The 14,434-nt window shown below is 37.9% G+C and overlaps 1 protein-coding gene across 8 annotated transcripts in view; it reads left to right on the forward strand.

Annotated features, from left to right (window-relative positions):
- The first annotated feature begins 10,780 nt into the window (after positions 1-10,780).
- CD86 (CD86 molecule) overlaps positions 10,781-14,434 on the forward strand; it is a 66,867-nt gene continuing 63,213 nt past the window's right edge. For 4 of the 8 annotated variants that reach the window (XM_069555754.1, XM_069555722.1, XM_069555812.1 and 1 more), the window contains exon 1: positions 10,823-10,973. In XM_069555754.1, the coding sequence (XP_069411855.1) occupies positions 10,960-10,973 (14 nt within the window). In that variant the 5' untranslated portion in view covers positions 10,823-10,959. Of the gene's footprint in view, positions 10,974-14,434 lie in introns of all 8 variants that reach the window. The other 4 variants (XM_069555775.1, XM_069555795.1, XM_069555741.1 and 1 more) reach the window with 3 other exon arrangements.

The raw sequence follows: 14,434 nt of genomic DNA on the forward strand, positions 1-14,434 counted from the left end.
CAAAGAGGAGATGGCAACAGTGAAGTCGACGTTTAAGGAATCAGTGAACTAAAATGGACTGGAATGGGTGAAGTTAACTCAGATAACCATTATATCTCCTACTGTGGGCAAGAATCCCTTAGAAGAAATGGAGTAGCCATCATAGTCAACAAGAGTCTGAAATGCAGTACTTGGATGCAATCTCAAAAATGACAGAATGATCTCGTTACTGAGGAAAACCATTCAATATCACAGTAATCCAAGTGTATGCCCCAACCAGTTATGCTGAAGAAGCTGAAGTTGAATAGTTCTATGAAGACCTAAAAGACCTTCTAGAACTAACACCCAAAAGAGATGTCCTTTTCATTATAGGGGACTGGAATGCAAAAGTAGGAAGTCAAGAAACACCTGGAGGTAACAGGCAAATTTGGCCTTAGAGTACAGAATAAAGCAGGGTAAAGGCTTTACCTTTTGTTTTGCCAAGAGAATGCACTGGTCATAGCAAATAACCTCTTCCAACAACACAAGAGAAGACTCTACACATGGACATCACCAGATGGTCAACACTGAAATCAGACTGATTATATTCTTTGCAGCAAAAGATGAAGCTCTATACAGTCAGCAAAAACAAGACCGGGAGCTGACTGTGCCTGAGATCATGAACTCCTTATTGCCAAATTCAGACTTAAATTGAAGAAAGTACGGAAAACCACTAGACCATTCAGGTATGACCTAAATCAAATCCCTAACGGTTATACAGTGGAAGTGAGAAATAGATTTAAGGGACTAGATCTGAGAGACAGAGTGCCTGAAGAACTATGGACAAAGGTTTGTGACATTGTACAGGAGATAGGGAGCAAGACCATCCTCCCCAAAAAAGAAATGTAAATAAGCAAAATGGCTGTCTAAGGAGGCCTTACAAATAGCTGAGAAAAGAAGAGAAGCAAAAAGCACAGGAGAAAAGGAAAGATAAAAGCATCTGAATGCAGAGTTCCAGAGAATAGTAAGGAGACATAAGAAAGCCTTCCTCAGTGATCAGTGCAAGGAAACAGAGGAAAACAATAGAATGGGAAAAACTAGAGATTTCTTTAAGAAAATTAGAGATACCAAGAGAACATTTCATGCCAAAATGGGCTCAATAAAGGACAAAAATGGTATGGACCTAACAGAAGCAGAAGATATTAAGAAGAGGTGACAGGAATATAAAGAAGAACTGTAAAAAAAATATCTTCACAACCCAGATAATCATGATGATGTGATCACTCACCTAGAGCCAGACATCCTAGAATGTGAAGTCAAGTGAGCCTTAGGAAGCATCACTACAAACAAAGCTAGTGGAGGTGATGGAATTCCAGTTGCTCTATTTCAAATCCTAAAAAATGATGCTGTGAAAGTGCTGCACTCAATATGCCAGCAAATTTGGAAAACTCAGCAGTGGCCACAGGACTGGAAAAGGTCAGTTTTCATTCCAATCCCAAGGAAAGGCAATGCCAAAGACTGCTCATACTACCGCACAATTGCACTCATCTCACATGCTAGCAAAGTATGCTCAAAATTCTTCAAGCCATCAGCAATATGTGAACTGTGAACTTCCAGATGTTCAAGCTGGTTTTAGAAAAGGTAGAGGAACCAGAGATCAAATTACCAGCATCTGCAGGATCATCAAAAAGCAAAAGAGCTCCAGAAAAACATCTATTTCTGCTTTATTGACTATGCCAAAGCCTTTGACTGTGTGGATCACAATAAACTGTAGAAAATTCTGAAAGAGATGAGAATACCAGACTACCTGACCTGCCTCTTAAGCCTGTATGCAGATCAGGAAGCAACTGTTAGAACTGAACATGGAACAACAGTCTGTTTCCAAATAGGAAAAGGAGTATATGCCAAGGCTGTATATTGTCACCCTGCTTATTTAACTTCTATGCAGAGCACATCATGAGAAAAGCTGGGCTGGAAGAAACACAAGCTGAAATCAAGATTGCCAGGAGAAATATCAATAACCTCAGATATGCAGATGACACCACCCTTATGGCAGAAAGTGAAGAGGAACTAAAGAGCCTCTTGATGAAAGTGAAAGAGGAGAGTGAAAAAGTTGGCTTAAAGCTCAACATTCAGAAAACAAGGATCATGGCATGTGGTCCCATCACTTCATGGGATCTATTTCATGGGAAATAGATGGGGAAACAGTGGAAACAGTGTCAGACTTTATTTTGTGGGGCTCCAAAATCACTGCAGATGGTGACTGCAGCCATGAAATTAAAAGAGGCTTACTCCTTGGAAGAAAAGTTATGGCAACCCACTCCAGTACTCTTGCCTGGAGAATCCCATGGAGGGAGGAGCCTGCTAGGCTACAGTCCATGGGATCCCAAAGAGTCGGACATGACTGAGTGACTTCACTTTCACAACCTAGACAGTATATTAAAAAGTAGCAATATTACTTTGCCAACAAAGGTCTGTCTAGTCAAGGCTATGGTGTTTCAAGTGGTCATGTATGGATGTGAGAATTGGACTATAAAGAAAATTGAGTGCCGAATAATTGATGCTTTTGAACTGTGGTGTTGGAGAAGACTCTTGAGAATCCCTTGGACTGCAAGGAGATCTAATCAGTCCATCCTAAAGGAAATCAGTCCTGAATATTCATTGGGAGGACTGATGTTGAAGCTGAAACTCCAGTGCTTTGGCCTGATTTGAAGAACTGACTCATTGGAAAAGAACCTGATGTTGGGAAAAATTGAAGGCAGGAGGAGAAGGGGACAACAGAGGAAAAGATGGTTAGATGGCATCATGAACTCAATGGGCATGAGTTTGAGTAAACTCTGGGAGTTGGTGATGGACAGGGAGGCCTGGCATGCTGTGGTCCATGAGGTAGCAAAGAGTCGGACATGACTGAGCGAGTGAATTGAACTGATAGCTAGGAGAACTGCAAAAGACAGATTCTTCCTGGGGAGCAGTTCAAAGGGAAGACTCAAAACAGAATGAGTTAAAACCATGTGTTGAGCAGACATGTGAAGAAACACCCTGGTGTTGGTTGTGTGGGCCCACACAAGGTATCATTAGAGAAATCTGAAGCCTGAGTCAACTAGGTACACTGAGGTGAGCCATATCAACAACAAACTTCAAACCCAACTCAACTCCAGACAAAATTAACACAAACTCCCACATGGCTAAGGACCTAGCAGAAGGAAGGCATGTTTATCTCTAAGCACAAAACATATTTACCTCAGCATCTATTATTTTGTATAAAACATCTGATTTTAAACAAAAAATTATGAGGTTGTCCTAGTTGACTCAGGCTGTTATAACAAAATTCCTTAGACTGGGTGGCTTAAGCAGAAATTTATTTCTCACAGTTTTGGAGTCTGGAAAGTCCAAGATCAGGGTGCCAGCATGGTTGGTATTTGTATTTGCTGGGCTATCATAACAAAATGTCACAGACTGGGTGACTTAAGCAACAGAATTAATTTCTCACAGTTCTGAAGGCTCCAAGTTCAAGATCAAGGTGTGGTAGGGTTGGCTTCATCTGAGGCATCTCCTCGTGGCTGGCAGATGGCTGACCTCTTGCTATCTGGTCACGTGGCCATCACTTTGCCCATGGCTGTCACCCATGGTGTCTCTTTTTGTATCCAAACGTTCCTTTCCTATAAGGATATCAGTCAGATTGGATTAGGAACCCTCTTAACAGCCTCATTTAAAGACCATATCCTCAAATATAGTCACATTCCATGTACTTGGGGTTAGAATTTCAACATATAACTCTGGAGGGGAACAGTTCAGTCCATACCAATATTCAAAGTGCTGACAACCAAGAGCAGAGAGAAAATCTTAAAAATAGAGGAAAAAATGTTCCTACAGAAGAACAGGGATAAGAATTACAGCAGACTTAGGCCTGCTCTGGTGGTCCAGTGATTAAGACACCATGCTCCCACTGCAGGGAGCTTGAGTTTTATCCCCAGTAAGGGAACTAAGATCCCACATACCACATGACACAGCCAGGAAAAAAAGAGAATTACAGTAGATTTTTTTTCTCCCCCTGAAACCTGAAACCAAGTAGGAACCCAATGGAGTGACATGTTTAAAGTGCTGAAAGACCATTTCCAGCAATACAGATGGACCCAATCTTGTCATATTGAGTGAAATAAGTCAGATGGAGAAAGACAAATATCACTTAAATGTGGAAGCTAAAAAAAAGGCTACAAATAAACTTATCTACAAAACAGAAATAGAGTTACAGATGTAGAAAATAAACTTACAGTTACATGGGGTAGGGTGGGGGGAAGGATGAATTGGAAGATTGGGATTGACACATACACACTACTATGAATAAGATAGATACTTAATAAGGACCTACGGAACAGCATGGGGAACTCTACTCAATACTCTATAATGGCCTTACATAGGAAAAGAATACTAGAAAGAGTGGATAAATGTATAACAGATTCACTTTGCTGTACACTTGAAAGCAACATAATATTGTAAACAAATTATCACCCCAATAAATTTTCTTAAAATAAAAAATAAAGTGCTGAAAAAAAAAAAAACAACAACTGTCAATTCCAATTCTTTTTTTCTCCTTGGGTGGGGACACTCATTTTGTGGAATCATAGTGCCCTGACCAGCGATTGAACCCAGGCCCTTGGCAGTGAGAGCACAGTCTTAACCACTGGATCACCAAGGAATTCCTTCCAGTTCTTCACTCAGCAAAAAATAGTCTTCAGAAATGATGGAGAAATACCATTTCAGATAAATGTTGATAAAATTCATCCCCAAGAAATGTGAAAAAAAAAAAACAGTCATTTAGGTGAAGGAATATGTACTGGTTAGCAATTGACAGGCGTACCTCAGAGATACTGCTGATTTGACTCCAAATCACTTCAACAAAGTGAGTCACACAATTTTTTTGGTTTCCGAGGGCATGTAAAGGTATGTTTACATTATATTGTAGCTTATTAATTGCTCATTAGTATAATGTCTAAAAAATGAATATACCTTAAGAAAAAAATTTTTTTGCTGAAAAATGGTAACCATTATCTGACAGCTCTGGGTTGCTGCAAACCTTCATTTTGTAAAATATGAAGCATATGCAAAGTGTAATAAAGCAAAGTGCAATAAAATGAGATATGAATGTATACACAAAAAATTTAATGAAAAATGAATAAATAAAAGAAAATAAAATCTTTTTCTTAGATTAAATGTGATAACAAATAAGTGATTGTATAAAACAAAATAATAACAATGTACTGTGTTTGAAGCACGAGTAAAGTAAAATAGATGACAAAAATAGCACAATTTTAAAATTTACTGATAACTTCTTAAAGATTTAAAGCAGAACTTCTTTTCTTTCTTAATATGGACATTAATTGCTGTCAACTACCTTCTTAGAATTGCATTTTCTGTATACCCGGAATTTTGGTAATTTGTGTTTTCATTTTTGTCTGTCTCAAGATTCTTTGTGATTCCTTTTTTAAATTCCTCCTTTGACCCTTTGGTTGCTTCATATTTTAGTAATTTGGACCTTCTATGTTCTTAATCCAACTAGCTGAAGGTTTGTCAGTTTTTTTTATCTTTTAAAAAGTACAACATTTTTATTTCATTGACTTCTCTATTTTTTCCATTCTCTTTTTCATTTATTTGTGTCTTAATTGCTGTTATTTCCTTCCTTCTGCTATCTTTGGGTTTAGTGTGTTCTTCTTTTTCTAGTTACTTAAGTTGTAAAGTTTCTGGTTCCTTATGTTGTCAATTTGATATCCTTATTTTTTGACATCAGTGTTTATAGCTATAATTATTCACCTTAGTCCTAGTTTTCACTGTATTCCATAAGATTTGATGTGTTTTGTTTTCATTCGTCTCTAAGGTTTTCTAATATGCCTTGGGATTTCCCCTTTGATCTACTGATTGCTTAAAAATATGTTGCTTAATTTCTACAAATATGTGAACTTTTAGTTTTGATTCTGTTATTGATTTCTAACATTATTCCATTGTGGTCTGAGAGCATATTTTGTATTATATCTAACCCTTAAAGTTCATTGAAAGTGAATTTGAGGCCTAACTTATAGTCTATCCTAGAAAATATCTTGTGTTAATGAGATCAATGCTGTTGTTGTTGGGTAAATGTTATATGTATGTTAATCAGATCTAGTAGGCTTGTATTCCTGTCCTTTATTTCCTTGCTTATCTTCTGTTTGGTTGTTCTACCCATTATGGAGAGTGGCTAATGAAGTCTTCAACTATCAGTAATTATTGATGAGACTTGCTTTTGTCATTTTGCTATTTGTCTTCCATGTGCCTTGTAGATATTTTTTGTCCTTCTTTTCCTACCCTATTGTCTCCTTTTCTGTTTAGTTGTATTTTCTTTTTTATAGTGAAATGCTCAAATTTCTTTCTTATATCATTTTATATATAACTATATATAGCTATATATATGTAACCACCAAACTTTGTGGTTACCTTGGGGACTATATTTAAACATCTTAAAATTGTAACATTCTAATTTGAATTATACTTTAATAACCAGTCCATTCTGAAGGAGATCAGCCTTGGGATTTCTTTGGAAGGAACGATGCTAAAGCTGAAACTCCAGTACTTTGGCCACCTCATGCGAAGAGTTGACTTATTGGAAAAGACCCTGATGCTGGGAGGGATTGGAGGCAGGAGGAGAAGGGGACGACAGAGGATGAGATGGCTGGATGGCATCACCGACTCAATGGACGTGAGTCTGAGTGAACTCCAGGAGATGGTGATGGACAGGGAGGCCTGGTGTGCTGCGATTCATGGGGTCGCAAAGAGTTGGGCACAACTGAGCGACTGAAATGAACTGAACTGAACTTTAATAAACAAAACTTTGCTCCTTTATAGCTCTGTCACCACCCCTTTCAGTTGTTGACATCACAAAATTACATCTTTATTCATTGTGTGCCCAAAATACAAACTAATAAGTCTTTTAAATGCATTAATATCTTGTTTTAGCATCTTTTTATGATTAGTAGTCGCATGGTATATATTTTTTGATTTTTTTATTTTCAACATTTCTGTGAGGTATTTTTTGATGTATATCTTATACAGCTAATTTTTTAATATTCCACTCTTTAAATAAGAGTACATTCTGTTTTATTTATTTTGAAAAAATGCATTAACCTCTTGAACTATATAGAAAACAAAACATCAAGTTACAAATCAAAGTTCTAATGATAGTAGCTTTTAGAATTGCCAGTTTATTAAACTTTACTGAGATCTTTATTTCTTTGTACAACTTTGAGTTACTTCTAGTTTGCTTTTATTTTACCCTGCAGGACTCCTTTGAGCATTTCTTGTGGAGAAAATAAAGTAGTAAACAATCCTTTCAGCTTTTGTTTACCTGGGAATGACTTAATTTCTCCCTTACATTTGAAGGACAGTTTTTCCATATATAGGGTTGTTGGTCGATAAGTTTTTCTTTTAGTGCTTTGACGATATTGGCCCATGGCCTTCTGGCCTCCAAAGTTTCTAAAACGTATTAATATTATGGTGATAATTTTATAAAGGACCTTAAAGGGGCTTCCCTGATGGCTCAGAAGGTAAAGAATCTGACTGAAATGCAGGAGACCCAGGTTCGATCCCTGAGTCAGGAAGATCTCCTAGAGAAGGGAATGGTTGCCCACTCCAGTATTCCGGGCCTGGAGCATCCCACGGACAGAGGAATCTGGCAGGCTACAGTCCAAGGCGTCACAAAGTGTCAGGCATTACTGAGTGACTCACACTTTGTATATGACAAGTCTTTCTCACCTGATGCTTTGAAGTTTCTCTGGTGCTTCCCTGGTGGCTCAGTGGTGAAGAATCCACTGTCCACTACCCATGCAGGAGACATGAATTCGATCCCTGATCTGGGATCCCACATGCCTGGGAGCAACTAAGCCCATGAGCCACAAATATTGAGCCTGTGCTCTTGAGCCTGAAGACACTTGAATGCCTAGAGCCCATGCTCAGTAGCAAGAGAGTCACTGCTATGAGAAGCCTGCACATCACACCTAGCCAGAAGTCCTGCTCTCCACAACCAGAGAAAAGCCCTCGCAGCAACGAGACCAAGCATGGCCAAAAATAAATGAACAAATTCTCTCTTTGTATTTTGCTTTCCAGAAATTTCATCATATGTCTCAGTATAGGGTTCTTTGAGTTCATCTTATTGGAGTTTGTTGAACTGCTTGAATATTTATATTTAAGTCTTTCATGAAATTTGTGAAGTGTTCTTCCCCTTTCTCCCTCTCTTTTCCTAGACTCCCACAGTGAATATGTTGATTAATGTCAGGGTGTTCCATGGGTAACCTAGCCTCTAATAATTTTCCTTCATCTTTATTTTTTTCTGTTTCTCAATCTTGATAATTTTTTTTTGGTCTTATCTTTAAGTTCATTGACTCTTCTGCCTACTCAAATTTTGGTTTGACTCCTAGTGAATTTTAAAATACCAGTTATTGTACTTTTCAGCTCTGTAATTTTTTTTTTGTTTCTCTTTAGATTTTGTAACTCTTTTACCAACACTTCCATTGTGTTCATACATCATTTTATTGACTTTCTCTGCATCCTGTTTTAGTTCTTTGAGCATCTTTAAGACGGTTGCTTTAAAGTCTTTGTCTAGTAGGTGTGCCATGAAGTCTTTAAGAGCAGTTTCTGTTGATTTATTTTTTTCTTTTAATACTTTATATTTCTTTATATACATTGGATATGATTTTTTTTACTGAAAACTGGACATTTGAATCTTAATAATGTACTAACGCCAGAGATCAGATTAGCTATCTTTCACATTGTTTCCTTTTTGTCTCTGTGCTAAGGATCAGACTGAGGTATAAAGTGAAGGTTCTCACATGTCTTTTGTGAATCTTTGCCTTTCACAATTTCCCCATATATGCAGGTGCTTTTGAATTACTTAGTCTTTAACATCTGGCTCCAAAAAGGGGAAAAAGAGAAAAATGCAGGAAGAGCAAGGGGACCAGTCCTTTAAATCCTCTGTAGGCCATTTCAGCTAGAGGGAAGTGCAACAAAATGGCTTCTCATCTCTTTTCTGTGCTTGTGTATCAGAAGCAGCCACCAGGGATCAGAACATAAACCCCAGATATTTGGAGTATGGGGCCTTGTTTTTGTCCATTCTGACTCATGCAAGCTATGTGCAAGCAGCTCCAGGAACTGTGCCCAGTTGCCTGCAGTGGAGCTGGGAGTGGCAGATGAGTATCTGCTTCTGTGCCAACAGCTGAAATTTATAGAAATTAACCACAGTTTACGGTCCAAACCTTCCCTTGCAAATTGAGAGCCTGCAATAGACTGCAGAGTTCCAGAATAGTTACATCAGACAAAGTCTGCCTTTGCAATTGTCTCAGTAATGAGAGAGATTCCTGGTGCTTCTTACTCTGCCATCTTCCCCAAATCCTATCACCTGTTACTTTCAAATTTCTATAAAAACACAGGTAATCTATCTCTAATGATTTTTTCTAAACATTCTAATCTTCTAAACTAATTTACAACACTTATTTTTAGTGTTATCTCCATATGTTTTACTGACTTTAAAGCTCACCTAAGCTTTCTTTCTTTAACCATAGCTTTTCCATTCTTAGACTTTCAATTTTAATTCATTTTTAACTATTCTGGAATACATATTTAAATAATTTATTTGGGAAGGTTATCTTAGTGGTAGTGTTTTATTGCTTCAGTTTTTCTGTTTGGTAATATGTTCCTATTGATCTCACATTTAACAGCCATCTTATCTGGGTAGAGAACACTACCTCAAAATTTTTGTCTATTATTCTGTGGTTTTCTGACATTTAGTATTAATTAAGAGGCCAAACTGGTTTAAATTTCTCTGCATTCATCCCACTTGAATTTCTTTCCTTTTTTTAGTTTTCCTTGTTTTGGGAATTCAAAATGTTCATGGTGATTTCTTGAAATGAAAATCATTTTCTTAAAAATATTTTTGACAGTTTGAACCCTTTGAGTTCCTTAATTGTGTCTTGTGTGTGCTAAGTTGCTTCAAGTTGTGTCCAACTCTTTGTGACCATATGGACTATAGCCTGGCAGGCTCCACTGTCCATGGGATTCTTCTGGCAAGAATACTAGAGTGAATTGCCATGCCCTCCTCCAGAGAATCTTCCTGACCTAGGGACTGAACCCACTTCTCTTATGTTTCCTGCATTGGCAGGCAGGCTCTTTATCACCAATATCAACTGGGAAGCCCAAATCAGCTTTTTGAATTTATATATTCCCTCGCTCCTTCCCCTCCCCTCAACCCACCCATCTAGTCATCACAGAGCACATCTTTTAATTTTAGGATACTGCTTTTTTTTCAGATCTCTATTTCAGGATCCTTTCTTTGACCAATTTAATCCTTGGCTATAATAGGAGTGACATAATAAAAGTGGTGGTTTTTGTTTGCCCTCCTTGGTTGTACAGATCTTACGTGAGAACTTCCCCTTGTCCCTGAAATCCAGTGAAATCTTCTGTCATCTTGGTGGTAGAAATCACAAGGGGAGGCTACCCATTTCCAGTACGCATCCATATTAAATCATACTTTTGATTGTCTTAGCATAATCTATAGGATATTCTTTTATTCCATCTTATAAATGCAAAGGCCTTTCCCCCTCCTCTTGTTAATTATGTTAATTTTTAGGCTCTTTTGAGGGAGTTTCAAGAGGGGAGATTTTTAGTCTCATCTTGATGCCATGTTTGGAACTCAAGCCACTGAATTATTATTTTTTAAATACATTTAGACCTAGGTGAAAACACTCAAAAGCAAGAAAAGGGTTAAATTTCTTCCACAAGTGTTGGCATAATCTGTAGAAAAAAAGAGGAACAGCCTTTAATACAGAAAGTTACAGATTATACAGTCATTGAGGAGGAAGGCTTTCACGAGTGTAGGAGGGGCTCCTCCTCCTGCCACTGTAAAGCGGACTAGCACAGACAGACAGACGGACAGACAAGCGCAGCCCATTCCCAGAAGTAACCCCAACAGCAGAAATAGCGAAAATGCGTTTTAAATGGTGAGTGATCATTCTTATTCTTTGAAAGGCAGTTATGAATTAGGTAACCTCAGTGTCAGGCTGAGGTTGAGGATAGTGCTGTTTTCTGTCCTTCCTGCCCAAGAATGCTAATTATGTGTTAAGGGCATATTTATGTGAGCTTTATTTAAGCTCCATCTATGCTACGGAAGGTTCGCTAAAGTCTTGAAGGCATTCTTCCCTTCTTGCTCTACCGCTCTAAGTTGATCCCATACCTCCAAGGCAGGGGAGATTTTTAAAAATTCCTACCAAAGACATTTGACTACTAATTAAAGATGTGAATTACTGGACATATCAAAATGTTTATCGGCTGTTAGGGGTTTTTTACATAATTTAATTTTTTAGATTTGCTTTTTAAATGTTGCAGTTATTGATTTCACAAATCAGGAAACTTTTAAATGTCTGTACAGGTATAACAAATATCAGGGAATAAATTCAGTGGACACCAAGTTCAGTTTGGCCTGGGGGTGGGGAATGAGGTAGAAACAGTAGAAGAAAGGCCAAGAAAAAGGAAGAGGAATAAGAAGAGGTGTAAGAAGAAAATACAGAATCCAGATAGTGAGTCACAAACAGGCCATGGGAGATTCTGAGCAGGGCGAAGTAGCAGAAGGAGGTGGAATAATTCAGTTTGCTACTGGGTATTAAATATGCACGATATACTCTAAGTTTACTGTGATTTCACTATATTTTAATCTTTGTAATGACTCTCAGACAGATGATATCATCATTGTGTTTTATAGACGAGAAAACTGTGGCTTAAAGAAGCTAAATAATTAACTAAAGATCGCGATGGTCAGAAGGAGTAAAGCTGAGATCTTTCTTTCCGTTTTGCCCTGCACCACAGGGTTTCTCCAAGCCCTTGCAGGCCCCCATAGCAGTGACTTACTGGAAGAAGTCACACATACCCTTCTCTTGGATGGTGGCAGCTGGGGTTACTGGTTATTATTGTTCTTTGAAAATCTACATAACCCTCATCTACCCAGTGCTTACTGGTTTGGTAGATAGCTTTTCTGCTTTTATTTCAGAAGATTAGAATTTAATTCCCAAGTAAAGACTTCTTTTGCCTCCAGTGAAATTATTGCCCATATAAGAAGTAAGCAATTTCAGAATTTACAGATTGTGTGGAACCATGGAAGTGATACCCCTTAATTATGCTACAGATGTGTATAGAACCAAAGGCCACTGTGTACATTGTTGTTGTTAAGATTCTTTTTGTTTCACCGTGCTTGAAAATTGATCATGAACAGGAAATTTTAAAATATAAATGGCCAATATTGTTTAGTCCCATCTGAATAAAAGAAATGCAAATTAAGAGTGAAATGACATTTTTCTTTTAGCAAAGTGACAAATATTTTGAAAAGCAAGTGAGAATCCTATGCATTTCTAAGGAGGGAGGAACATTTATACCCTTGTTACTTGTTGATGATAATACAATCTTTCTAGATGACAATCTAGAAATACATACCAAAAGCTCTGAAAATATATATGCCTATTAACCAAGTAGTTCATCTTTTAGGAATTTATTGTAAGGATTCAAGCATATTTTTCTTGCCATTGTTTCTTATAGGGAAAATCTTAGAAATAAATGTCTAAACATTAAGTAGTTGGTTAATTATGGAACATCCATAATGAAATACCATGCAATTATTAAAAACTTCCAGTGTAGAACAATTCTTCATGTGTTTCGCTTACAGAAAAATAAAAACAAAAAACCCAGAATGTACACTGCTACTACTTTTATACATAATACCTATATACACACAATGTTAGTCAGAAATACAGACGATTTCTATTTTCTACTTTGTGCTTTTGAATTTGGTTCACATCTGCAGGCAGAAAAATAAAGCTAGAAAAATAAGAAAACATACCAATAGCTGGCTTCTGTCAGAAAAGCAGCCAGCTGTCCAGTGGTACATGATCACTCATTATTTGTGGAGTTTCATTGTTAGGGCTTGGGTCATTTTTGATTAACTTTTTTTGTTTCTTGACTGTCTCTTGACTCCTCAAAAACATACTCTCTCTACCCATAAATCACTAGATCCTGATAAACCTGTTTTCATAAAATATTCTATGTGGAAGAGATCAGAATGCTCATTTCCTTTTTTTGCAAATGGATAGTATGGCTCTAGAGAGAGCTGCATGGTAAAAGGAAGAACAGTGCAGGGGTTAATTGGCCACATTTAGGAACCAGAGTGCTGGGTTTCTGTGCCGGACTCTTTCACTTTCTAGGTGTGTGACTTTGGACAAGTTGCTTAACAATCGAAATTCTTTAGTGTTTTACTGTGTAATGGGGATAATTGTGTAAGTGTGAGATTTTAATGAGATAATCCGTGTAAGGTTCTAAGTTGCTTTGAAAAGTACTCAGTGATTATTAATACTGTTTATTACTATTACAGTTAGGATTAAGATATAGAAGGGAGGTCATTTGTCCAAGATGATACAGCTACTTGATGTCAATGCTAGGACTAGAAGTCAGGAAGATTTTTGTCCAGCATAAGTGTTCAGTCTGCTCTGAGCCTCTCAGGGCAACCCTAGGCTGGGCTCCCAGGGGAGCTGACATGAAACAGGCAGAGTCCAAGGATAAGTCCAGCCACTTCCAGAGAATGACTCTGATCACAGCAGGAAGTCAAACACTGGAAAGGGGGATGAGGGTAAAGCAGCTGAGACCTGAGTTAGATGCAGAGATGAAGCCAGGAGCAAAGAGCTATTGCAGGAGAGAAAAGATGGCTTTTATAGACCACAAGCTGTGGGCTTCATGGGGAGTCTACATAACTTAAATAAACCCCACCCCCACCCCAAGGTTGGGGTGATCAAACAGACAGAAGGGGTGTGTAGAATTGCAGAAATACTACAAGAAGATGCCTGACAGATAGTTCTCATAGAGGAAGAGATGGACCCTGGGAGGAGCCAGAACAAAGACAACCCCCTGCCCCCACCCCCACAAGCCCAGGCATGCATTGTGATTATCCCCAAATCACAGCTTACATTTGAAGAATCATAAACAAGCAAAAATACCATAACATTTTTTTTTAATTCCACGGGCAGCAGAATGCGTAACTGATTTGAGGTAACAAAGAAATCATTTAGGAAATTATTAGACTAATAAGACTATAGGAAACTGATTCAAGGAGAGGTGTTGAGAACATGAGGCCAGGGCAGTTATGGTGGGATCAGGGAGGAGAGGACACATTTGGGAGATATTTACAAACTAGAATTGGCAGAATTTGCTTTTTGACAGATATTGAGCTTGAAAGGAGAGATCTAAGTATATAGTGGCATCCCCTTCCCAAAATGTGGATGGGTTTGGGCCACGGGGAAAGAGGACAGAATTTGAATTCATTTTTTAACATACTGAATTTGAGATCTCTTGGAGCAGCTAAATGGTGATGTCCAAGCAGACAAGCAGATATACAGGTGTAAAGTTCAGGAAAGAGGTATGGGCT

The sequence above is a fragment of the Ovis canadensis genome, chromosome 1 (genome assembly GCF_042477335.2).
Source record: "Ovis canadensis isolate MfBH-ARS-UI-01 breed Bighorn chromosome 1, ARS-UI_OviCan_v2, whole genome shotgun sequence".
Taxonomy (NCBI): domain Eukaryota; kingdom Metazoa; phylum Chordata; class Mammalia; order Artiodactyla; family Bovidae; genus Ovis; species Ovis canadensis.